The sequence below is a fragment of the Taeniopygia guttata genome, chromosome 1A (genome assembly GCF_048771995.1).
Source record: "Taeniopygia guttata chromosome 1A, bTaeGut7.mat, whole genome shotgun sequence".
Lineage (NCBI taxonomy): Eukaryota > Metazoa > Chordata > Aves > Passeriformes > Estrildidae > Taeniopygia > Taeniopygia guttata.
Window position 1 is genome coordinate 69,863,842 of NC_133025.1, and position 26,786 is coordinate 69,890,627.

General features: G+C 37.8%; 1 protein-coding gene across 19 annotated transcripts in view; it reads right to left on the reverse strand.

Moving 5' to 3' along the window:
- ERC1 (ELKS/RAB6-interacting/CAST family member 1) overlaps positions 1-26,786 on the reverse strand; it is a 273,023-nt gene that overhangs the window by 180,743 nt on the left and 65,494 nt on the right. For 13 of the 19 annotated variants that reach the window (XR_012053773.1, XR_012053772.1, XM_072923900.1 and 10 more), the window contains 5 exons: positions 23,861-23,935; positions 21,719-21,874; positions 19,480-19,563; positions 16,785-16,952; positions 9,859-10,026 (listed from right to left, as the gene is read on the reverse strand). Coding sequence is in view for 16 of the 19 variants with exons in the window: in XM_072923900.1 (XP_072780001.1) it covers positions 9,859-10,026; positions 16,785-16,952; positions 19,480-19,563; positions 21,719-21,874; positions 23,861-23,935 (651 nt within the window). In the remaining 3 variants the exon portion in view is untranslated. The remainder of the gene's footprint in view (positions 1-9,858; positions 10,027-16,784; positions 16,953-19,479; positions 19,564-21,718; positions 21,875-23,860; positions 23,936-26,786) is intronic. The other 6 variants (XR_012053774.1, XM_072923902.1, XM_030263950.4 and 3 more) reach the window with 1 other exon arrangement.

Here is a 26,786-nt window from a genome sequence, read left to right on the forward strand (position 1 = left end):
ATGAAATTTAGATATTACTCATTTATTAAAATGTCATTATGCTGAGAACCATAATTGAAATCATCTGGTAATTAATTTCCCAATCTCATTATGAATAACATCTATTTTGTTGAAATCCTGGCCTAATCACGCAGAATAACATCATGCTAATTCTCCTTTCAGCTGTGTCCTGACATTTTGAAGCAATCTCTAAGGCTGTGTTTTCCGAAGTTTTACTCCTACCACCTACCAAACACAAAAGGCTTTAAAATCCAACTATTCTGGGGACATTTACTCACTCCTGTTATGAGGCTTTGACAGAAATGTGCACAGATTTGACTTAGGAAAGCTCATTACAGAGAAAACATAAATACTGCAAATTGGAATAATTTCATTTTGATGGATCCCAAATGTTCAAAAAAAGAAAAATCAAAAGTACTTTACTGTGCAAGGCCGATAAAACAAGGGGGAAAATCAAACCTAGTAATTGTTAAGTTAGATCTGATATTGTGTTTTGTAAGAAACAGAATAAAACTAACACGTTGTGACATTACTTTTAGAACATCTCAAGGTTCACCAGGTTTACACTTAAAGTAACATTTTAGAAGTGTAAAGTGAAAAAGTTTCTACACTAGCAATTAAACTTCTTTACTTGGATAAACCATGTGCCATATTTCATTGATAATTACTGTGAAACAAACAATCTTCATCCTGTGCCAACTTGATCTCTGTTACTCTGCAATACTGGCGATATTTTCCTGATTTGCTTGAGATTTTGGTTTTGGTCCTACACAGAGTAAGGATGCTGCAATACTGATACCTCCTGGTTACAGACACACAGTACAGTGCTATATATCACACTCATAGCAGGAAAAAAGGTCGGGAAAGACACAAAGAGAGGAAAGGCTGAACTCCTCAGAGCACTGAGAGAGCCACGAATGGAAATCAGGGAGCAGAAAAGACCAACCATTGAGGCAGACCAATGGATAGGCTGGGAACATGGGATTTAATGCTGATTATAAAGGAAATCCTCAATGCAAACTAAACTCCATTTACATTATCATTTAGGCTCACTCAAGCAGAAGGCTGTACAACTTGAACAAAGATTTTAAATTAAATTACGATTCAGACACTGAATTACTTTGCCCAAATCACTGATTTATTATCATCAAAGATACACTGTCCTCTACCCTGAGGGAAGACCTCCAGAAAGGAGGAATGCTTCTAATCCCAGTGTACAACATGGCCAGTCAGCTGTGATTGTCCTGCTTCATTCTCCTGGAAAGGACATGGACTGATGAAAAGCAAGGGATTAGGAAGCCATAGTGTAAATACTAAATACGAGTGTGTGGTTTTTTGTGTGTGTGTATTTTTCAGTATTTAGCTATCGCTGCTCTTACAGAATTACTTCAGAACACAAATAGATAGGTGACTAAATATCAAACTCTCACATTAGTCAGTGCTCCATACTCATAAACCCCCCAAAATTTTAAAAACTTAATGCACTAAATTAGTATCCTCATTTGCTGAAACCTCTTCATCATGCAGAGGAGCATCCTAAGTAGCAAATGCATGCTGTCCTGAGACAAAGGGACCTTAGTTTCTCTGCTGACACTACTCCATGCTGACCAGTTTTCTTACCCTTTGGGTGAAATTACAGATTTTCAAGCTGTTAATATACTTGTGCCTTATGACAGTCCTAAAGACTGGATAAATTTGTGCAGAGACCCAGCTTTGAAGACTGTTTTGCGTACTGGGTTCAAAATTCACTCCTGAATCCAGGAAACTATTAACTTAAACTGAAAAATTACTCCTTCCCTGTTCTAGTGAAGATCCCTAAGCTGACTAACAGAATTGCTAATGTCTGTTCCAGACACAGCTCAGACAAAACTCCCAGGGGCAGAAAACGCCTGGTGACCAAAGCACTGGAAATTGTGAAGCCTCGCAGCCCAGAGAGCAATGAAAAGCCATGTGAGGAAGACTGATGCAAGCAACCTCAAAAATGGCACATGCCCTTGCTTCTCCTGCCTCTTCAATCATAGGGAAGTTTGTGTTTGTCTTGCATGACAGTGAATACACCAACAAAGCTTATTAGCTTTATCTTGCCAGAAAAACCACGCTTCATTCATAATGAAGGCAAAGGGCCCCAGAGTTGGCTGTTTTCCCAGCTCCCTTCAAGAAACCAGAGTTTGTCAGTTCCCCTACCAATGAGTAATGTCCTGTCTTGCCAGTTAAGAGGTTATCTCTAGGCCCAAGAAGGATATAGTATTAAAGTCACTTCTCCTCTCTGAGGGATACTAGAAAAGTTCCTTCCATATATATGACAGATTTGCCAAATTTGCTGAGTTGTGGTTTCAGATAATACCAGAAACTAGAATTGAGTTTTCCTGTAACTGAGCTGTTGCTATCAATCTCATGTTAGAGCAGTGTGCATCAGTTTAAAACCCTTCCTGACCTGGCTGCAATAGCTGAACTACACAGGCAGCATCCTTAACCTTAAAGCCTGCTTGCTTTCTTTGTGTGAGCCTACTTATCTACAAGGGCTACCTCAGGAAAAAAACAATCAAGCACTTTAGTTACTAAAGTCAACAGGCAAGATTCTTTAATAGCATCAATATAAATGGAGAGAGTATTCCTTACATTAGTTCTCAAAATAAGAAACTGACTTGCTATCTTTCACACAGACCAACATTTGATTTTTTAAAAGAATATTAGCATACATCTGGGAATATAGGTATGTATGTTATGTATAATCCGGATGTTTTTATTTTTTATTGTGGCACCACAAAATGCTCAAAAAATAGTACTATAAAAATCAAGAAGTACATTTTTCCACTTAAAAATTCTAAATTATAACATAGGCAGGCACAAAACCTTATTTTGAATCTAGTGGGTTTTTCTGCCTTAGATGCTGCAGCAGCAGTCATAACCGTGCACTAAAAATTACTGTAATAGCATAAATAGTATATTACTTGGGTATGTCCCTGGAGAACACACTGTGACCTCTACCAGCACCTGCAAACCATGCACTACCTGCCATGGAAAATGCTGTCTCAAGCTAAGCTTGTGGACGTTTTAGGATCCATATTCCAAACAGAAAAATGTATGTTATTAAATGACTCAAAGGAATCAATCTTTGGGATGTTCTTGAAGCTGCTGAAACAAACCCTGTATGGTAATAAGCCACCTTTAAAACTGAACTAGCAAGGAGCTTAAAAGTGATATGAAGAAACTGTGCCATTCTCCTGTCCTAAAATCATCTTACTAGTTGTACGTTCACAGAAGGAAAAACAAGCCACAACACACCATGCCACCCGAGCTGCGCTGCAATTACTCTGAAAGGTTTTAATGGACTGTCAGAGAACTGGAAAGTCAAAATGGAGGGGTAAGAATCCCACTTTGAAAATGGTCATGGCTCACTGTAAAATGAAAATAAATTCTGTGTTGTGTCTTAATTTTCCATTTGGAAATTAAACAACTAATCTACCTGGATGTATGGAATGAAAAAAAATCTCACATGAAAATTATGCTGAATTTGAACTTACATAATGAAATCTCTTCGGTCTTCTTTGGCACTTTCATTGCTACCACAAGGAGTATTTTGAGACAGAGGAGGGATTAAAAGCCTGTCTAATTTTTCCTATTATTCTTCTAACTGAAGATAATACTACTGACATGATGAATTTCAATAAAAATCCCCCCCCCTCCATGGTAAAGCAATTCTAAAAGTATACTGGTGAAAAGAGAAGCTACTGCAGCATCATAAACACCAGGGGTAACCAATAAACCAGAATAGCTTATAGAAATTTCTAAAAGGCACTAATTTCTACTTTGTCTTGTCCAGTGGTTGTCAACAAGCCTGTAACAGAAAAGTCTGAATGAAAGAAAAAGCAGCAGAAGAGGTCTGATATCACTTCAGGGAAATAGAGGCACAAGTTCCCCATGGCCCTCCAGGACACATCTTTGAGGTCACATCTGTCAGATTTAATAAAGAAGCTGACACAAGCCTTGTGGGGATGTTTGGTCTTTTCCGTGGCATTTGAAATCTCTGAACTGGGTTTAGAACCATTTCAGTGCCATGACCTGAGACCTGGAGTAAAAAGAGCAGAAGTACAGCTCTGACAGAGACTTACAGAAATACTCCTGCGTAGGTCTCAGATTCAGTCAAAGAGAAAACAGAAAATTTCTAACCAGGCAGAAGCCTGAGAAAGTGCTGAGAAAGAATGTAAATAAGTTCTTTATCTCTCCTGTTGTTCACATTGTTTATAGTTAGGTTGTGCCACTGTGCGTTATTCACTGCACACCAATAGTGTGAGTTGTTTTCACTTCAGGACCAATGGAGTTGGTCTGCACAAAGCTCTGTATAAAAGAGCAATGTATTTTGAAATAAATCAGAGTTATACTCTCAGCCTTCTGACTTGGAGTCTATTAATTCCTGTCCTGCCTCTACAGTGTCACCCCGTAATTGGGCTGGGTAAGCCCCCAAGTCCTGAATAAAAGTACCTGTTTCATCAACTCTAGCTGAACAGAAAGTGCAGCGCATCCACCCTTCCCTCCCTGCAGTATCTGGGCTGATGAGCTGAGCCTGTATGCTACTCCTCCTTAAATGTCCATGATTCAAGCACATTAAAAGTAGAGGATAAGCTTGCCCACAGGAATATTACGGAGGCAAAAAATCATCCAGTCTGAACCAGGGGGGTACATGCATACCCATTTGTAAATGAACATGCAGCCCATCTTTGCTGGGCCAGTCTTTGCCCTTTGCTGCTGAGTTATTCCTCTCTGTATAATTCACACAAATAGAGACTCAGACACTCTGCAAGTATGACTGAACCATTGCCTACAGTGTGGACACTGTGGGACTTTTAAGCACTAAATGCCATCGCTAAGAGAGACTCAAAGGCATGTGTCAAAGTACAGCCTGCATATTATGAATTCTTAGAAAACCATATATTCATTAACTTGGTAGGCAAGTTCAAGGTCACACCTTGGATGAAACTACCATGAGCTGAATTAGATCATTGAAAATGCAGTTCCTTCTCTGAGCTCTCTCATCTCCTCAGGGTTGTGGGAGAGGAGCTATCTGAGTAGGTAAACCTACTTCAAAGATGAGGGAATAGAAAGAAAATAAACTTTAAAGTACAAACACTGCACTTCTAAGTTAGGAATACTAAACCAACAATGTTATTGCAGTAACTATGAGCACCATTGATTTGAAAAAACTGAGTTACACATTTTGTTTGCTGCACCTCTCTCCTGCCACACAGTATTTCTAATCATTAAGCATAAGATATTTACTCTGATTTCTAAGTTTTCTAGAAAACAGAGGACATTAATCTCCTGTGGAGAAAGGCAGTGCTTCTTATTCAGAAGTGTAGGAGCATTTGAAACCTTCCCAAATTCTAGATAAACAAGTCAGCACAGCCACCAAAGAAAAAAATAAATCTGTGTTCTTCCTTTATCACAGGTCAATTATCACACAGAGCATAGGGAGCTGCCAAAAACACTGCTATGTTCAGACACTAAAACTTGTTTTTTTTTTTGCCTGCAGCTATATTGAACAAAGAAGGGAGTGTTAGCCCCCCTCCCCAAGACAAAACATGACCTATCCCCAAAGCAAGAGGTGATTAATTCCATTTTTTTTTCTTTCCGTGTATTATTACTTATCTTTTGTCCCAAATGCCATTCCCCTAAAACGCTTTGATTGCAAAATATTGATTTTTTTTCTCTCATTTCTTTGCATCCTTCTTTACCAGCACAGATAGACAGATACAGCAAAAAGAGTAATGAAGCACCATTTAATGTTTTTCAGGTTCAGATTTCAAATTGGCCCAGCATGGTCCCTATTTTATTTTCAAAGATATTCTCCCTTGGCCTTGAGTTCTAACAACTTAAAATGAGATTTTATGCAAGATCTATTTTACATGAAATGAGAAAAAATAATCCCAAAGCTCTATAAAACTAAGTTTTTGCATTAAATTTTCAGATATAAAGCCAAAGTTTCCAAATTTCTAGCATATGCCCTTCTTCTGTTGTCTAAAATAAAGGTACTACCAAGCAGCATCACTGTATGAGCTTAGAACTGGAAAGACTCCAGGATTTAAAATGTGAAGCATATGGTTTCCTCAGCAACCTGGAAAATGTATTTTGGTGCCTACCGGGTATCAGTGATGATGCCAATTGTCATGTTAATTTTTCAGATCTTTGCTGTTTATAATCTTCTCCTGTGTCTTTTAACTGATCTCTAATCAGCCAGTAAACTTTCAATACTTTCTTCACCTTGAATTTTGGATGACTAAAAAGTATACCTTATAGCTCACTAGCTTTAACCAATACAGCAAAAATAATGGTTCATAAAGCAAAGCATGGGGTGGTCTGTGGCAATGAATCCAAACAGAGACCCAAAAAAAAGGGTGCATTTTAAATAATTTTTTGTTTCAACAGCAACAATTTAGGATAGCACAGTTTTGGGCACCATGCCAAACAATTCCTTGCCAGTGTCACCAGAAAAGGTGATTGCACATCTAAAACAGTAACAGAAAACAAAAAAAATCGTGAGGTCCAAATACCCATTCAACTATGGCTACATTCTAGCACAGGCAATCTATAAATTTCAAAAGAAGCAACTCTTCTTAAAAGGCCAAGTTATTCAAGTAATTAATTTTTAATAAATTCTATTATTTTCAGATCTTTATCACTTTAGCTTTTGCTCCAAATTTTCTTTGTACCTAGAATTAAAAAATATGAATGTGCAAAATGTAGTTGATTAGAATACAACTTCAAAAATATCTAACTTCAAAAATGGCTGAGTACATGCTGAAGGAAGAGTACTTGGTGAAAACTGATTGAATAGTATGTACTAATCCAATTACTGATTTGGTTCAATTCCTTTAACATGCCATATCTTTACCCTTTTCCTTCTCATAACTGCTGCTTCCAAATACATATTATTTCCCTACAAAAATATTAATTAACACTATACAACAAAAGCACTTTTTGTACCACAAGCCTTTCATGATATTCAGTTAAAATGTCCAAGTACCACTTAAATCACGTCAATAAACTTAAAACAAACATTTACTATCAGATAACTAAGCCAGCAAGAGAAAAACCCAGACAAACTACTATCTGTAATATCTATGACCTCTGAAGATACTTTAAACTAGACCTTCAGATCTTCAACTAGAATATAAGACTAAAACCTGATCTGTCTGAATATACCAGTTTGTAACCAGACAGAGGAATAAAAAGACAGTTGTGCATAAAGGTAAAAGTTTAAAGATTGCTTTTTTTCTTTTTTTTTTTTTTTCTTAATGTGCACTTTAATAAGATGCACTCTAGAAATGCAAAACCAGAAAAAACAAATCACAGTTTACAAGGATTAAGAGAAAAATATTTATCTGTGAGAAGCTACAGGCTTCTGAGTTTCCAGGCAGAGGGCAGAAATAGCTATCTGTGCAGTCAAAAAAGGACAGCCATATATACCAGATAAAAATGAGACTTCATAATTTTTTCCTAGCATCTGAAACAGATATTATGCAAGTTCTCATTAAAAAATCAGACAAGTCTTTCCTCAGGTATTTTCTCAAGCTCTGCTTTTCTGTAGAAAAATTTTAAAGAGAACAAGAAAATGCAAAGCCATATCTATAGAAAGTCCCACACTTGGTCTTCAATTCCAGGTCTGGACAAGTAATTAAAAATCTGAGTTAAAGACATCAATCCTTGAACTTCAAAGGCCTGAACTTCCAGTTATTTACCCCAGGCTATACAAAAAACAAAAAGGAATTCCATATTGCACCACAAACCTCACACAAAAGAATTGTCACCTGGATTCTCCACAAGAATATTCTAGGTTAGCTAGTTACAGAAATGGAAAAAAAAACCTTCAAATTTACAACTCTCACAATTCAGCTGCTGATGTTAAAAGAAAATGCCTCCAAGGCTAAAGCAAATTCAAATCTCTGCTTGTGATTCTAGTTAACAGGAGGAAATATACACTTTTCTACAGATAGCTTTATGTATTTTATACAAAGAAGCTGTGGATGCTCCATCCCTGGAAGCATTCAATGCCTGGTTGGATGGGGCTTGGAGCATCCTGGTCTAGTGGATGGCACCCCTGCCCATGGCAGGGGAAACTGGATCTGGATGATCTTTAAAGTAAGTCCATTTCAGCCCAAAGCATTTTATAGTGCTTTGCTTCAGTGGCTTTTGTTTTGTTTTGCTCAGAGACAGGTTTACAGAACACCACAAAGTGCAGTTTATTATGGCAGTGTTATCCTCAGTGGAGCCATCCAGAAGAAGAGGACCTCAAATCTTTCACTCTCAAAAAGCCTGGGTCCTTTCTTTCCAACCCGAAAAGACCGGGTGCTTTCACTTGAAAGCAGCAGGGAACAGTCCTGAAAAAACAGGTCAGATGCATGAAGACACAAAATGAAACTGTCTCAATAGGGATTACAGTGGTCTCAAAATAAACAGTATTAAAAAAAAAGAATCTTTAGAGCTGCCTATAAATGATCTAATGAAAGATCATTCTCAAGTGTCAAGTAGAGCAAGACACTGTGTGAAAAAGCCATGTAAGAATGAATGGAAATAAAACAATCTCAGTGACATTTAACATTTACACAAATGTCAGACTCCCCACCCCTTGTTTAAACATTCAGCTGGGATCTCAATCTGTATCTGGAGGTTGCATGACCAATTCTGTAAAACAAAAAGAAACACAGCACAAAAATCAGAAATCTGTGTTTGTAAAAAGATGAACAGTCAAAAAAAATGAGACTGTGAAGACTGGGAATCAGGGCCCTGCTCTAGAATTATTAATTACTTATTTATGGCTCAAGTCCATGCCTCAACTTTCATTCCTGCATGACATTTGCTGTAACAGAACTGAACATGACCTAAACCTTCATGATTTATGGCTATAGACAAGAAGAAAAGGCATTGGCCAGGTGTCAAAAATTAATCAATATTCTGAACTATTAATATCACAAGAATTCTGGCAATTTGTTTAAAGGTCTAGGGAAAAAACAGAACAAAAAACCCACATCCTCAGCTTAATACTCTGAATAAGAGCTCCAAGAACAGCTTCTCTAAAGATACAGAGAAAAAAATATTCTTCAAATTAAAATTTATTGCCATATACGCATTTCTCTATTTTCACCCTGTTTGGAGGAAAATTGGGATATACTGTGTGTGCAATTTGCTACCAGTCATCCATAATGACATCCACTGCCCTAGGGCCCAATGCCCTTTGGGATGCCTCTCTAATTAGACATGGTCTACACGGTTTTTTACCCAGACTACACCCAGTTCACTGATAAGGTCTACATTTTCTTATCCAAAAAGATATGAAGGATAGTCTCTAGCACTTCCCAAGAAATATTAAGTATGATAATACAGCATTTCTAACAAAACTTACACAAAATTCTTCACAAATTTTCCAAGTCAGTTACAGAGAAAGCATCCTAATTGCTTCTACTGATACAACCCCTCATTCATTCATTCAGTCACATACTGAAGTCATGATCAGCCAGTGGCTTGTGCTTCAAATCAGCATGGCTTTGGTAAGGTGCTGGGTGGGAAAAGATTGATTTTTCAGATGATGTGCCCTTATAAAACTGTCTCAGCCACTGGTAATGAAAGCAGAAGAAAATGGAAGCAAAAGAAGCACGTGCAATCACAGAAAGGCAATAACCTCTGTTTTGAATGCCAATTTTTTGTCAAAAATTCAAATAAATTCATCCTTCATCATATTCCCATTACATCACTGGACTCGAACATTTCTCTCCAGAATGCACATTCTAGCTCAGACTTTTTGACAGCCTTGGAAATTGAGATGCATCAGAGGTGTTTATCTGACTTAGAGCTCTCCAATCTTACCTTCTTCTGAAGAACATTAACTTTGCGTTCCTTCACCTCCAGCATGTCCTTGAGGTCATGGATCTCTCCTGCCTGAGTCCCCTTCTCCTCTGCCATCTCCTGGATCTGCTTTGTCTTCTTATTCAGCATAGTCTCCTTCTCTTCCAGACGCAACCGCAGCGCATCCACCTGGATTCAGAAATGCAGAACAAGCTTTGTTTAGCACACAGACAGAAACTTCAGGGAAATTAAACTGCACTTCCACAGGGGAAAGATTCAGAAATTGAACACCTTTAAGAATTCAACTTACATAATGCTGGGATAAAACAGTTATCATAAGTGACAGGAGATTAAATACTAAATATATTCAACTGTTTTATTCCCAACTATATGAGAATAATGCTCCCTCTTGGAAAACCTCAAATCATACTTCTCACATAACTCAGGCTTGTATCACACAATACTAAAATGTTTTTCCTCAAAGCAGAAACCAGCACAATGTGTTGTGAAGAAGTTCTCTCACATGCAGGGAAACTGGCCCCTTTATTTTAAACCTTACTAATAATCAGAGAATAAACATTGACTCCCTGTACCAGACAGTCACTTCATATTCTAGGTTTGAATGACAGTAGTAGCTGAGCCTGAAGGTAATGAAAGCAGAGCTCTTTGCATCCACTGAAGATCACAACTGGAAAGAGGTCACCTTAGGATGGCTAAGAATATTTTCACTTAAAAAGCAAAGTAATTGTTTAAATATAACATGTTTTCCACAGCATGCAGTTTTATATCAAAGGTAAAACTGAACAAATTACACAGTACAGGATATTTTGGGTGCAATTTGGACACACAAACACACTTAGGGCTCCCGTGGCCTGAGTGAATTTAGAAACACACTCTGGGAACTCTGTGGTGACCTCAAACTTCAAAACTGCATGTTGAGCATCTTTTGCTTTTCCTTCTGCATTTCTCTTCCATATGTGAAACAGAGCTCACAAGACAAAGGAAACGGGAGAAGGAATCAGAGCTACCTGAATATAAATTCAATGAGAAGAGTAAGGTCACTACAGAGCACAGACTAATCTCAAAGACTATTGTGGAATACGAAATCCAACACCACCAACCTGCTCACTATACCAAAAGAAACCCACTGACCCCTATCCACTCAGCATTCAGACAGAGCTCAACTCTGCCAGCTTGGCTGCTAATCTTATTTGACAGTATCAGATTTGGTTCCTGTTAGCTGAATCCATTATAGGACATCAGTCACACAGAGTAAACAGGCTGATCAATGAATTTCTTGGTCCTCCTGCACAGCACAGACTAGTAGAGACATGAAGTAAAAGGATGACAACGGCTGGACAACTCCAGCTGGGGTAAGAATTCAGGAATTTACTCTGTTTACGGTATTTTGTGCAACATCTAGTGTTAACATGTTATTCTATTTCCATTTTATTTGAGTTGCTAATGGAAAAGTTGTCTCTGGGGCTCTGCATTTCTAGTGTTCCACCCACAAAACCCTTTGGTATTTTGTCTGCCTCCTTTCACACAGAGCAGTAAGAACTTTCCAGCGGGGAAAAGAGCTGCCCTGCTCTCCCCATCAGCGCCGCAAACCCACTGCCACCTCTGTGTCTGGAGCCTTCTCACTTACACATACGTTATTAAAATCACATTCCTGACTTCTCACCCAGCAAGTGGGGCATTATAGTGTGATCTGCAGGGATATTCAAGTACCAGGTCTTACCCAAACATGATTTATAGGATGGGATAGTATTTGTAATGAAAGGTTTAGCAGGTGGATCACGCTTTGTCTTCTTTTTTAAAACATACAATTCTGTAGATTGATTAGGTATGTTCTTTCCTGGGAATCTTTGATATTAAAGCTAAGAGTCACTTTCATTAATTCTTCAAGGGAAACAGAAAATCTCCCTCACAAGAAAATAGACATAATCTTAACAGTTGTGTTGCAAAATATTTGAGACAGTCCAGATGCCTACAGCACAGCATTAAGTGAAAAGAGAACATCTGCAAATAGAAATTTATCCACAGAATGGTTTCCATTTTCTGATTGATCATTCTCTTTGAACTCTATATTAGCTTATGGTTTGGGGTAAATTGCATTCCTGGTTTTATTTGTGTGAGGTCTTTGCCTAGGAAACCACAGAAAACACTTTCAAAAGTATTTTCAAAGGCTGGCAGGACACACAATCATCACCTTAGCACTATTCCTGGCAGAACACTGCACTTGTTTATCCATGTCAGCTCAGTTTATGCATGGCATCCTCCCACAGTGACAAGAATTGAGGTCTGTGGGAGACAGATGATGCCAACTTCAACAGAGTCAGCTTAGGATTTTCCCAGTACACGGAAACAATCAGGCAAACACTACTGAGGTGCTGGCGCCCCTTCTCCTGAATTTTGTGTCTTGGATGATTTTGTCTTAACCCTGTGTTAACCTGTTTTCCCAGTAATGGACTGCCATGTCTTCAATGATGCATCGCAGGTACGCCTTGCAGTGCAGCTCAGGCCAGTTCCTTGTGTCACAAGGGGCTCGCTCACTTGCCCTGCCTGCAGCACCCAACTGCTCATGAAGCTTTACCAAAACAAGCACACCTTTAACCCTCCTAGGTACAGGGGACCTCTCTTCAGGTGGATACCACACACAAGACTTAAATTTCTCCACTGTAAGAGTGATATATGAAAAACTGTGTTGGGAACCACCGACTTGTCTTCACAGAGTTTTCCAGTAGCTGTAAATAACATTCTATGTCTCTGCTCTTAATGTGTCTAGCCATACATTAAACATGCAGAAGTCCAAATTTCTAAGGAAAACTAATCCATTAGTAGCTCAAATTACTACCAGAATAAGCACAATGAATGAAAATATATTTAACACAAATCTCATCTTAAGCCGTTTTTAGAATCTCAGATTCTGTAATGACAGTCTTCGCTTTCAGAATATTTCCAAACTACAGGAAAATAATTTACATTTTCAGAAATCCACAGTGAGTTTCAGACCTCACTGTGTTTCTCACTGTGCTCCTGAGTTTCAGGAGCTTGCATTAATAGGACTGAGATTGAAAACAAGGGGTTTTTTTCTGAATTTTATCACCATCTCCACTGTACAGTGGCAAGCAAGTTATTCCGACCCTGGTGATTCCCACCTGGGTTTATGAAGATGTCAGTGATGCCTAGAAAAAACAGCATACTCATTTTTCCTGAGTGATTCTTCACATCCACCTGACACCTGTTCAAACCGTGGCTGAACCATAATTTAGATAAGTGAACCAAACCATACTTCACTCGGTGGTATCAGAAGGTACTACCTGCCCTATGCTATATCCAAGCCCCAGTTGCTCTGTAACAGCAAAATTCTAAAGTTTAATTCTCTGTAGGTATGACTACAGTAGAGGCAGCAGAAGGAACAGGTGGATTACCAATCCTGAAATGTGTATTCAAGAGTCTGCAAAGGTTTTTAACAGGAGCCAGCCACTTTTTAAAGCAGATGCTGAAGTAATTCTATGTCAGCATTCAGAATTTAAAGACACTGAGAAATGCATAGAAACATGAAATTAAAATTGGTATGTGAGGTGAGAGTTGCTTTTTACCTACTATAGCTATTGTTAGATGAAGTCTCCAAGTATGAGTACATTTTTAAAAGGATCAGTTTCATGACATTCCATTACTAACTGGCAAACATCTATAAATCCAAATAAGTAGTTTAGCCTTTTTACTGACAGCATAGTCTGTAATTAAGACTTTAAAGCTATGTTTATTGACTGATTTGAATGCAGCGCTACCACAAGACTTAAATTAATTCTCTATTTTTGACAGTGATCTTTCTTTTTAACTAGAGCTCACTCTTCACCTGCTTATACCAGTTGCAGCAATATCCAGGATGGTCTGTAGATGAGAGTGAATTCTCCATGAACATTTAGCTCCCAGATGTCCAGACAACTTAGATTACACAACGATGCCATGGAGCAGAAGTGTTTAGCTCCTGCCAGGGTTACAAACTCAGTGCAGGACAGGTGTGCTGCTCCCAAGGCCTATTTGGGTCAGAAGTTCACTCCACTGCTCTTCCACAAGCTCTAGCACAAGACATTAAACACCTGAGCCCAGTGAACTCAGTGAACTCAGTTCTGTGAGCTCACCTCAATGTCTGCAGGTGCCAGCACTGGGTGTTCAGGTAGCTGCTGCTGCTAAGTGTTGTGAGAAACACTCAGCTCCCATCTGCACATTCCTCACTAGATGTAACCCACTCCTATGTCTTCTGATTTGGCAGAATCTACAGCAGTTTCAAAATGCCAGTATAAGCCCCAATAGAGAAAGATCTTCAGAAAATTTTATGTTCTAATGAGACATTCAAAGCAAATAAAAGCTTCCACATTATTAGATTCATTTTTCTACTGAATATTAGTCAGAATTTACCATAGGAACAGACCAATTCCAGAACCATGCCAGCTTGGGCAGTATACAAAATAAAGGAGAACATTCTCGCTGGTTAATGCAACTTCCCACTGAAGCCACAGAACTTCTGGCACTGATCTAAGCTGAAGGGCTCACTGGGTGAAAACTTTACATGGATAAAGCCTTAATTCCAACATAAATAGTGACTTGTTTTTTGTTTTGTTTACAAAGTGACTGTAGAATTTTAGAGCTATTTTTAAAGGTTTCTACAGCAACTGAAAAGTTAACCACAATATCCTCTCCACCCAATAGCCCTCAAGATAAACACCCCCCAAACAGCTCATTGCTGTTTGCAGTTCCAGTGTAGCAGGTGGCAAATCCATTTTTGGGATATTATATCAACACTCTTCCCCACTTGTGAGTGGGTTCTTTAACAGAAGACTAAAAAAGAGGTAGAGGCTTACAGAGGTATACTTTTTTCTTTTAACATCTTTATTTAAATATGACTTTAAAAAACTGATCCCCTACAAAGATGTCTGAGAATGTATGTCAGAAACTGCAGCTCTCTTCCTCCTCACAACGCTCTCTAGGTGTCTTGAGAGAATCTATTTGTGTTTCAACATTGACCAGTGCTGTCAAGGAGTGAGGCCAAGCAGGATCTCACATTCCTACCTCATTCCCAAAGGAAACCCTTGTATGGAAAGATATCCTTTCCTTTAAAAAGCCCAAATCATCACAGGATGCAATGATAAACATCTCAACACTATATGTTCTCAGCATATGTCAGTCCTATACTTAAGAGGATCACCTGTGAATACAGAAAAAAGGTAACTGTGTGATAATTTAATTGTTGAGCTTTCTGACAAGAACTCCAACAAGGGTGAAAAAGATGAGATTATCTTTCAAAAAGTATAATATCTTCTTGGAAGGAGAAATCCAGCTTGGTTTTGTGGTGAGAATTTCATTTGGAAGCAGCCAATGAAGAACAAATATACTCAATGATTATTTAGTAATATCAAGAACAAATATACTCAATGATTATTTAGTTCGACAGTAGAATAATTTTCTGTATTAAAGTACTTTGGTCTTTAGGTAAAATAAAATCAAGATGTTCTGAATAACTGTTAAGAGTATATATCAATGGTATATAACCAAGTATTCTTGGTTTTAAATAATCTGCTTCAATTCTGGACATTTTAATTAAATAAATATATTTATCTACCATAATAGCTGAAAATATGACCCTCAACTGAACTCTTTTAGATTGTTAATACAGTAAATTTGTTCAAGAACTTCATATCTCATGAGTAGAAAAGTACTATTAATTATTACTTAGAAGTGAGAAATGTGTTTCTAGTTTTGTAGGTTTGTCACAGTACTGCAGATGTAACATATCTATATTCTTTTCAATCACTGCAATGGACCAAAGCTTGCATTTTACCTTTGAAAATATTCTTTACCTAAAATCTGCTTTCAATTACATTTTGAAATTTAAATGCTTCTTTTAAATAGACATGTACTAATCTAGGGTACGTTCATGAACTAGCAAAAAGGAATGAACAAATTTAACAGGACATTTTAGACTGTAAACTGGAATACTTTCCCAGTTATACCCACTAATGCAAATTCAACCTCTACATAAATCTGAGAATAATCAGAAAAGCCATCCTGGAACACCCAAAAACATTTACTATGTAACTTCATTACTGCGTGTCAACAAGGCCATGAGCATCCACAGATTCACCAATTTTGGCTAAAGGAAAGCTAAATTAGGGTAAGAACAATTCTCTTATGCTTTGTAATACAGAACCTTCTACCAGTGTCACCCACAAATTTTCTGCATGCCTTTTTCTCAGCTCCTTTGGCTTTGACTCTTAGCTGTAACAACACAAAGTTTTTGATGCATCACTGCCATCTTTTGGACTTCCACTAACACTACAGTTTTCCAAGCCAGGGACTGAAGTGCTGGCTGCACACATCATTTCATGCTTGCTCTTCAAGAATGTCCAGAAGCAACACATTTATGCTGCATTCATTATCTGTTTGATGCATGCATTCACTATCTGGGTCTTGAGTAATATGGGAATTTATTAAACATTTATCATCAAAACACAGTTTAGAAAATATTTTTCTTTTACCTTGGAATATGCATCATAAACCATGAAAGTCCATATTTCAGGTATAAGCACAGGCTTGCAAAGAGTTCCTGGACATTCTGACAACAGTGGTGAAGCCTCTGCAGAGTGTTTGCTACTGAATCATCTTCCTTTTTCTTCTCTCCTCTAGCTACAAGGTCACTGCAAATAAATCCTCCCAGCTCAGACATTGCAACTTCTATTCAGCCAAGCACTTATGCACACATATTTGTCTTTAGATCAGTCCCCTGGCCTAGAGAACCAAACATATAATCAAAGATACAAAGTGCTCAGCACACACTGCACTGGATAGCTATGGGACTGCACAACCTAAGAACAGAAGAGATAAAGGGTTTTCTCTCTTTCTGTGTGCACAGTCAGCAAGTACAGAATTGCCCACTTCACCTCTGTCTGCAGGATGGCAGCTCTTTGCTCTTTAGCTGTAAGAGACTCTTTGAGAACTTCAATGTGCTGCTTGCTGTCAGAGAACTGATTGGTGAGGGTCTCCAGCTTGGTCTGCAGGGCCAGCAGCTCAGTGTCCTTGCGTGACAGCTCCTGCTTCACCTGGCCAATCTGCAAAACACAGAAAGCACGGGCAAAGGGAAAAATAATTTATGCCTTCCTTACAAAAATTACTATAAAGATACATAACTATCAACAACCAGTATGACTCTGAAATTATCCCACAGAACTATGAAGCCTTCAATTATCTTGAATGAAAAGCTGACAAAAATTTGTGTCTTGAGCAAAGGATACAAGGAAAAAAAGAGGAGAGCAATGTCATCCATTTTTCAAGGGAGGTTCTTTTCAACAGTGGCAGTCTGTTGTTACTCATCTTCCAAAGGACTGACCAAACAGACACATAACAGGGACAAGGTTTTAATGGAGATGAAGCAGAACTGTAATGACAAAGTACCCCTAGCCTGTACTATCAGAGCAGATGAGACGCCCTCAGGCCTCCCAGCAGCAAAATGTTTGCTCTGAAATGTCACATCAGTAAGTTGTCTTCCAGCTCCTCACCTCAATCCAGCCTTATGCTTACAGAGGATGGGAAGACACCTTTACTTTCCCCACCATTTACAAAACCTGCATTTTATTCTATGAAACACACTTTAGTTTGTGGAAGCTTCTAAAAGCAGATGCAAATATTCATCAAAACAACATGAAAACTGTTTGTGGAATTGCATTTCGTTGAGAGTGATTTCCTAAATTTAATATAGTGAATTATATCAGTACAGAAATGCAAATTTATTTTAACAAATGTACGTTAGATTTTTATTTAAAAAAAAAACAGTAAAAAATGGGAAAACAAAGCAATGATATAATATAAAATCTTAATTTAATATTATATAAAATCACTCAGGACAATTTTTATTAAATCTGCAAAAAAAAAAAAAAAAAGAAAGATGACAGAGAAGTCTAAATGTAGTTTTAAGTCCAAGTTTGTAACCAACTTTCTGGTTTGCTTCCTATCTCAGAGAATAGTAATATTTTACTGCTACATATTATATAGCAGAGGTGGATTTTTTTCTAAAAACTTAACAGTCTTTTTTAACTTGAACAATTCTGTTTGTGTCATTAAAAAAAAGTCCCTTAGCCCTAAAAGTACATTGTCCAGTGCTTCAAAACAGAAATTAAAGGACATTGCAGTATAAAAAAAAATCCAAGTCACTGTCCAGGTTTGGAAACATGGCACATGAACAAAATAATAGTATCGTTTATAATTTTTTTAAGTTTTTTATTAGAATAAATGCACATATTTGTAGAAGGTATAACTGAGAAAAAAGAAGCTTGGTAAATGCAGTTTTATATTGACAACACTGTTTCAAAAATGGGCAATTAAAGGAAGAAAACTCTTTACCAAAGAGTATTAAAATAGTACCAAAGCATGTAACCGAAGACTCCTCTGTTCCAGTGTGAAATAGTGTAGATGAGAGAACGGGGAAGAAGGAGAACATGCATCTTAAAAAATCTCTCAAACTCATTTTATTAAATGGAACACTGAGAAGGTATATAAGAATTTATAGAACTACTCAATAGTTTGTTGTTCACTTAATTCAAACCTGCTAGGTTGTTTGTTTTTTTTTTCATATTTTACTAAAAGCAAATATGCACAGAGGATGATTCTGCCACCTAATTTAATTCACCATAGAGGTATAGATGTCAGCTGCACTATTTCTGCTGTCAGCCACCAGTTGCACAATACTGCCAGACACAGAACAACTGCTGCAAAGAGCTGAATTATTCACTGGTTATCTTTTCTAGAGTATCTAAACAAAAAAGCCTCCTTACAAAATCTCAGATGACACAAACTTTCAATGAGTAGGTAGCCTGAATCAGAGTAAAATTTCCTCAAAAAGACAGATTGTTTTCAGGCTCATTTCAGAAGATATGTTTACCACACTTCATTACGTGAAGATTCCCAAATAGCACCATGAGATTCTTGTTTCTAGATAAGATTCTTGTCTCCCATTTCCGAGCTGCAAGCCCACCCTGCCAGTGTGCCAATGCTCTTTAATAAGAATGCAGCACACACCATCTGCACTTACAAGAGACGTAAAGACACCACCAAGCGCTCACATCTCTCTTCTTGATGATACCATATTCACTCTTTTGAGTGAAACTCTGACTTCAAAGCAAAGGAATAACCTAATTCATGCTGCTAAAATCGAGCAATGTGTTTTAAAAGCATTCAGCATCCAGATTTCATTATGTTTTGTGAAATAATGTTAAGAGGGCTCAACACAAGTTTTCAAATTAGTTTTTTTTACTAGGAAAAGGAAATCTCTTTGAAAATCTGTCTCCAGAATCGATGCTGAATGCTTTTGAAAATCTGCTTCAGTAGAGAAGAGTAGGTTATTGCTCCAACAGCTCATACCATTAATAAACAGCAACAAAACAAACAGATGTTCAGTTGGAGAGTGATGTTATTTATGGACACCAAAACCTTGTGAAGAAAAAGGTAGCTACAAGGCTGAGCAGGCTGTTAGTTCTACTTATTATATCAAGCCATGAAGAAGGTAAGAGAAGAAAGCCAGAAGAGCTAGCAAGCCCCAATGAATGGCCACTGCACACAAAAGAGAAATCTTACTGCAGAGACCTCGGTCTGGAGACCAGCCACTCTTTTTTTCAGGTCCTCCCCTTGAGCCTCTTTGGCACTTAGCTCTTCCTTCAGTTGCTCTACCTGTCACGACATTGTTATGCTTTTAAGTATTTATTATTTGTCAACTTCTAGTCAGCCTGTTTCAGTCCTGACTGAAGGCGACAAAGAACTGAACCGAAGGATCAACGCTGGTCACTCATTTTCTCTTCCATTCTTCAATAAGCCCTCTCAAAAGTTTATTGTCTGTGTAATTTCATATAGGCTGCCTGACAAGAATTAAATTATGAAACAGAAGATATACAGTTATGGTTATGTTTACATATGCCAAGTATGTGGCACTTATCCCAAGGGTTTTGAAACTGCAGTTCATAAGGAAATAATGACAACAAAAAGGACATACTTCAGCTTATGAGAAATAATATTAATTGTCAAGCTACAACCACAAATTACTTATACAATACAACTCTAAAAAAATGAATGCTGTGCAATTACAGAACAAGGTAGGACAGCAAGATGTCAGGATTGGAGATGGCCATGACTCACGAGCAAACAGATACCAAAAAGGAACAAATTTTCTGCAGGAAAATAAGTGAGCAGACCAGGAGACAGAAGAGAAATCAAGTAGCTGAACAGATCTATAGATCCACAGAGGGAGAGGACAAGGGAAAATTGAGGAGTTGCTAACAATGAAAGAAGGAAGGAAAGAAAGAAAAAAAGATGGAAGGAAGTGGTGCTCTAATCTCCTCCCCAATTCTAGTTTGAACAAGGTACCCTTCAGTTCCTAGAAGCAACCCAGTGGGATAAAGAGCAAAAGCCAGAACAGATGTGGTTATCTCAAGGTGTTTCAGTGAACTGGTGTGAGGCAAGAGGAAGGAACACATACTCAGTACATGTATCTACTTCGGGGCAAGTAACACTGCTTTCTCCAGGACACCTCACCCAGCATTCTTTTTTTGACCAATAATTTCAAGTAGGACAAATGCAGTGGGTTACAATTGTTCAGGACCTAGTAGAGTAATTTTCAACTTCTGTTCCAGGGTTTGTATACTGCTTGCAGGGAGTACACATGAGCTAATTAAGAAAGGCAGGACTGTTCACAGTATACTTACATTTACTGTACAAGAGGGCTGAACCTTCACTAAAGAATGTTAGGACCCACTAAAAGACTGAAACAAAGAATGGATTGCCTTTTGCCTATAGACAAGTCAATAGCCAGTGTTTGTCTTTACATGTGAGGATCAACATCTCTCTGCTGTATTTGTCCTGTATTCCAAACAACAGAAATGAATGTCAGCACCAGCACTGTTGTAGACTCTGCTCTCATGCTGACTCCCATGCTGGAAGGAGAATGTAATGGAAAACCATTATTGTGACAGCTCACCCTCTTCTCAACTTTTACATAATGGAAAGGCCAAACAGTTATTACAACAACAGCTGCAAAAAGAAATATCCTTTTTTCAACAAACTACCTTTGGAAAGGCATCAGACCAAATAAAACTGGAAGCGGAAGGGGAAAGAGGAAAGGAAGGGGAAAGGGGAAAGGAAGGGGAAAGGGGAAAGGAAGGGGAAAGGGGAAAGGAAGGGGAAAGGGGAAAGGAAGGGGAAAGGGGAAAGAAAGGGGAAAGGGGAAAGAAAGGGGAAAGGGGAAAGAAAGGGGAAAGGGGAAAGGGGAAAGGGGAAAGGGGAAAGGGGAAAGGGGAAAGGGGAAAGGGGAAAGGGGAAAGGGGAAAGGGGAAAGGGGAAAGGGGAAAGGGGAAAGGGGAAAGGGGAAAGGGGAAAGGGGAAAGGGGAAAGGGGAAAGGGGAAAGGGGAAAGGGGAAAGGGGAAAGGGGAAAGGGGAAAGGGGAAAGGGGAAAGGGAAAAGGGAAAAGGGAAAAGGGGAAAAGGGGAAAAGGGGAAAAGGGGAAAAGGGGAAAAGGGGAAAAGGGGAAAAGGGGAAAAGGGGAAAAGGGGAAAAGGGAAAGGAAGCAGAAATCAGGTATGATGGACAATAAAAGGAAAACTTGAGCCATTGATCTTACTGAAACACCATAATAATATTTTCAAATTGGAATTTAAAATTTTCTTAAATATTTTAAAGTTATTTCGCTGGTTTCATGACAGGTACTAAATCAATTCTGTTTCCCAGCATCTGACAGGGAACCCAGACCATACCTCCTAACTAAGGCATGAACATTTCTCTCCTCTGTTCACTCAGCTCAGTTTAACACAGGGCTGTCACTTGTTTTCTCAATACCTTATTTTTCATGAATTTGGAATGGCTACGGTACACCTCCATTTGCTTCATTTCCTCCTCGCGTTCCTCCGTGCTCAGGGCTCCGTTTGACTTCAGCATCTGAATTTCCTCTTCCAAATCCCGGAGGCCACGCTCCATGGAAGAAATTTTTGAATCCTTAAAGTGATTAGAAGAAATTAGAAGACATACAGCTAAATGATTTGTTAACATACTGTTGTAGCAAAACAAAAGGAGATACATGTCCAATAAATCACCTGCCCTTGAAATTTACCTAGGAAGTTCTTGGAGAAATCAGTGTTCAACTCCTTACATACAAGCACTCAGATACTCATTTTTCAATTTAGTTTTTACCTTCCAAGGGAAGCAAGAGTATAGCACAGAAAGAAAACATGGTTCAGGGCAGAAACACCATGGAGGATGAAAGAAAGAAATAAATTAATAAATGAAGGTACATGAGGAAATTTTGCCTTTTCAATGAGAAATTTAATTCTAATTTAATGGACAGCAAAATGTGACTGCAAGAATGGCAAGAAACTGGGTTTGTGCCACTAGTTAATTTAAGTGGGGTCACAAATGGGGAACAGCAAAGCACCATAAACATGGAAAATGTGCAACAATCTATTCGTGACTGGATAAAGCAGTAAAGGATTCTGGCTCATATGTACAATGTATAAAACATTTCAGTGGGTTCAAAGTAGCCATGTGGAAAAACAAAGAAGTCAATCTATCATTATTGTCATACTTTTACAGGATGATCAGAGGTATTCATTCAGTGTACCTGGTTTACTGTTTCTTCAGAAGTCTTTTGTGTTAGGAACAGCAAGAACAGATTCACACAGCACACAGAGCTTCATGCATACTCATGATCATGGATATGTATTTAGGAACTATCATCTCTTAAAACAATCTATTTTTTTCTTTTTTCATTTCCCCAAAATATTTACTCTTTCCTGAAAGACAGGTCTGATTTAAAACTATACTACAGAATTTCACAAAAAAAACCTAACTTTTTCTTTGTCTGATAAGTAAAGCACAGCTAAACAAAAAGCTGATTTTTTTATTCATGAGATGAGATTTTTTTAAAAGGCTTTCATTCATGAGATGGGATTTTTTAAAAGCATCATTATGAAGATCTAACTGGATTTCCTGCTTAATGTTTGAACCTTAAGTTGAAATTGACAAAGTGGATTTTTGCAACAAAAAAATTAGAGGTAGTAGGGTGAAATGATATGTTGAAATTGCCAACAGTACTTAGTTTCAGTGCCCACATAATTTCCCAGAAATGCCCCTGTGTTTCTCTTTTGATTGTAAGGACACTTAATGTTACCAGATGGTAAATTAGTTTTCATTACAATGGACCACAAAGATGACTAAGAAAAGAGTGACAGCAAATGAAAGATGGGATATAAAGAAAACACTGATACAGAATGGAAAAAGTTGCAGGAGAAAAAAGGAAGGAAAATAAAATATAAAGGAGGGATACAAAATGGAAAAGAACAGCTTGCAAAGACAGGTTCCAATTTTTCAACTCTATTTGTCCAAACCCTGTCTGATGTACTTCATGAGAAATACAATATGAAATATGATTGCATAAAGCTGTGTAAACCACACACTTGATTATGGCTCCTGAGCTCTTGGCCAATTGCCATCAGTCCATTAAATACTTACGCTAATGGCTTAAGAATTCAATCACAAATTCATCTAGACAACTTAGGTTTATGATGGCATACAGACATATTTCTAGCTCTATGACCCATTCTTTAAGTGGGTGTCAAGTTTGCTAACTTTGCTAATAGAATGAAATGCAGTAGTTTAAACGTTGATAACATAAAAAGAAAAGACTCCACGTCATAAAATCCCACAAATCTTTCATATTAACCTATCATTCCTATTATTGTAATATAATGAACTTTTGGATAACTGTAAGAAATCTGTATCGGCTGCTGCAGGCAGACAGAAGACAAGTTTCTACTGTGTCTGTCTCTTCAGTGATCAACAGTAACAAATAAAACAATAATAGATAATAAAACAGTATAAAAATATACTTATTTGCAGATGGTATTTGGCAGAGTCACCTTTCATATGAAACAACATTTTCCAGAGAACAAATTCTACTGCTGCCCATAAACAAGAATCATTTACCTTCATCTCAATAACAGTCTGGAGAGCCTTTGTCTTGGCTGTGTCGGGAGCGTTCTCAAATCGACGATGGATTTCCTGTACCAGCAGAAATGAAAGCAGGATTTAGACTAATGGCAGGGCCACTATACAAACATAATTACTAGCAGCTTCTCTTTCTAACACAAAGCATAACTCAGTGCTGCTTTCTGATGTTGCCAGTTCACTCATTTTATCACTTTTCATATCACAGACAGGATTGCCAAAAACTCATTCAACAGAATCCCAGCCTCAGGTAAAAAGGCACAGCACAAACTGCACCTTTGACTACCCTCTTACTCAACATAAACTTGAAATGACAGCTGGGTCTACTACATAGCTCCATCATCTGCTTGATAAACTAATCTGAACTCTTGATAGTTTTTCATGGAAGACATACACATAATGCACTTGACTAGAGGCTTACTGAAAACAGCAACACTGTGGTTTCTATTTCAATAAGTTATAAGGTGCAGCTGTTGTTAACTCTCTTTTTCCAACATTTTTACCCCAGAGTGGCAACATTTAACTATACAGGACGAAAACCTTTCTCAAGGCTCTTGGCCTTGAGCACAGCTGAAAATACATGACTGTACAGCACATTGCTCTAGAGGCCCAGGGGATGCAGACAGGAAGATACAAAGTCCATGTGATATTTCTGTTGATGTAAATACACAGAAATATCATATATCAAACTGCTTGCTAAGGGATAAAATTACAGAAAGCAAAAACAACTTAGTCTATTATGTAAAGCTGAGGTTTCAAGCCAACACGTGTAGAAAGAGGAGAAACAATGTAGAAACTATTAACACTCTTTCGCTCTTAGCCTTCAAACAGTATTGTCCTTACAGCACACTCTCATGTTAACTGCAGGAATATGAATTCTGCTAGAATGTTAATCTTATACACCAGAAAAATACTTTGGTGCCCACAGAGCACAAACTGTGATGTCAGTTAATCTAACAATGAATTGTGTTACATGCCCACAGAGGCAGTTTATCTATCCACTCCCCTCAAACACCTGAAAGACAAATCCCAAGAGCCATTCACAAATTTGGATTTTCTACACACATCGTGAAGAGTTAAGATTTTGCACAGCAGTCATCCATGCAACCATTAATGCAAACAATTAATTATTTGAACAAAAAAGGTAGAGTTGCACAGTGCTTTTAAAAAATACTGAATACACTGCTTGTAAGATTGTGAAGTTCCTACACAGCTCTGAAGTGAGCAAGACTGAAATGTGTTGTTACATGACAAGGGCCACAAGAATCTTGCATAACTCTGGCATAAGACCATTTGCATAAGTTGATGCCCATGAATGGTAATAACAAGAGAATCCAACAGAAGGTTTCTCTGATTTTAAATATTATATTTGTGTATTATATTTTCTGAGAAGCTATTTTTACAAGTGTGTTTGCAGTGTACATTGGTATTCTCTGAAATAAAAAAAATCCTCCTGAAAAAATAAACCTGAAAACATCTCTAAATATATTTGTTTCTCCTAGAGTCAACAGAAAACTTGAAAGCCTCTGCACAATTATTACTGGCACTATATAGACCAGAGTGGAGCAGTACCATTATTATTCTACTTACCTGTACCTGCATTCCCAAAATGGATTTACTCAAAGAAATTAAAACAAACCCTTGTGAGCTTTTAGCAACTGAGAAAACAAAGGATAAGAAGGTCAAAAATTAACATGCTATAAATCTATTCTGGTAACTACATTATTTTTATTTTAGTAGTTAGGTAATTTCCACTTGTGCAGAGGCACTGTTTCTGACCTGAGAATATAAAATCAGCTGCTACTATGGAAATGGGATAGATGGGATAGACACAACAGGAGAACAGCATGTCTGTGAAGGGATGCTGACACAACAGTGTCTGCTTCCACCATTGCACAGTGTTTTCCCAAAGATAAAATTCTTCTAAGCTCCTTCTTGAGAAATTCCTGTATCTCCTCTATCTGAATTGAAGCTCTGCACTCCAGCAAAGGAAATGTCCTACTTCTATTGCCTTAAGTAATTCCACTGTGATTTGGATGACATAACCTGCTGAAAAATAACACCTCCCAACTCCTGACTACACAGGAAGGGCTTAATTTTGGCAACATGCCTGTGATCCTGAAGAGCCTGAAAAAAAAAGCTACAGGCAAATGGAGCCTCTCTGGAACACAGACTGAAGAGCAGCTGCTGAAGGAAAGTGGTGCACAGATCCCCTTCTTAATTATGAAATACAGGCTGAATCCATGTGGCAGAATGGAAAAATACGAATATATCATATCTCTGATGTATTCAGTTCTGTTGTGAACACACCCTATAGATGAATGAAAATTAAGATTTGAACCTGTGAAACAGGATTTGGCACAATAGTTAAAAACACAGGGCCTCACACAAATATCGGGATCAGAAAAACAGAAACCCAGTCCTTCATTCCTTGCAAGTTATCCATTCTGATAAAGTAATACAGGACTTTTCTTTACTTTACTTTCACACATTAAGAACTTTATTATGTAACTGCTATTGTTTCCTAACAGGTTAGTAAAGTTTAGCATCTTTGCACCTTTCAGTGCATACTAAATTATTATAACAGGGGTGGCTCATATAAATCTCTTTTTATGTTTTTATTGCTCTCATATGTTCAATAACTGCTTCATTTTAAAGTAATAGCAAAAAGGAAAAACAAAATTATGATGCAAATTGGTTCCAACTCTAAAGTACATTCACAGGCAACAAAATTCCAAAATGGGTTGCTCTGTCCAAAAAAATCTTGAAGATTCAATAACTAGAAACTGAAGGCTACAAATAGTCAGAAGTTCTAAACAAGGCAGGCATCTTCTCCAGATTTGGGGTTTACATTTAATCTTTACTTTTAATTAAGAATATCTATCTTCCTTTTCAAGAAAATTTA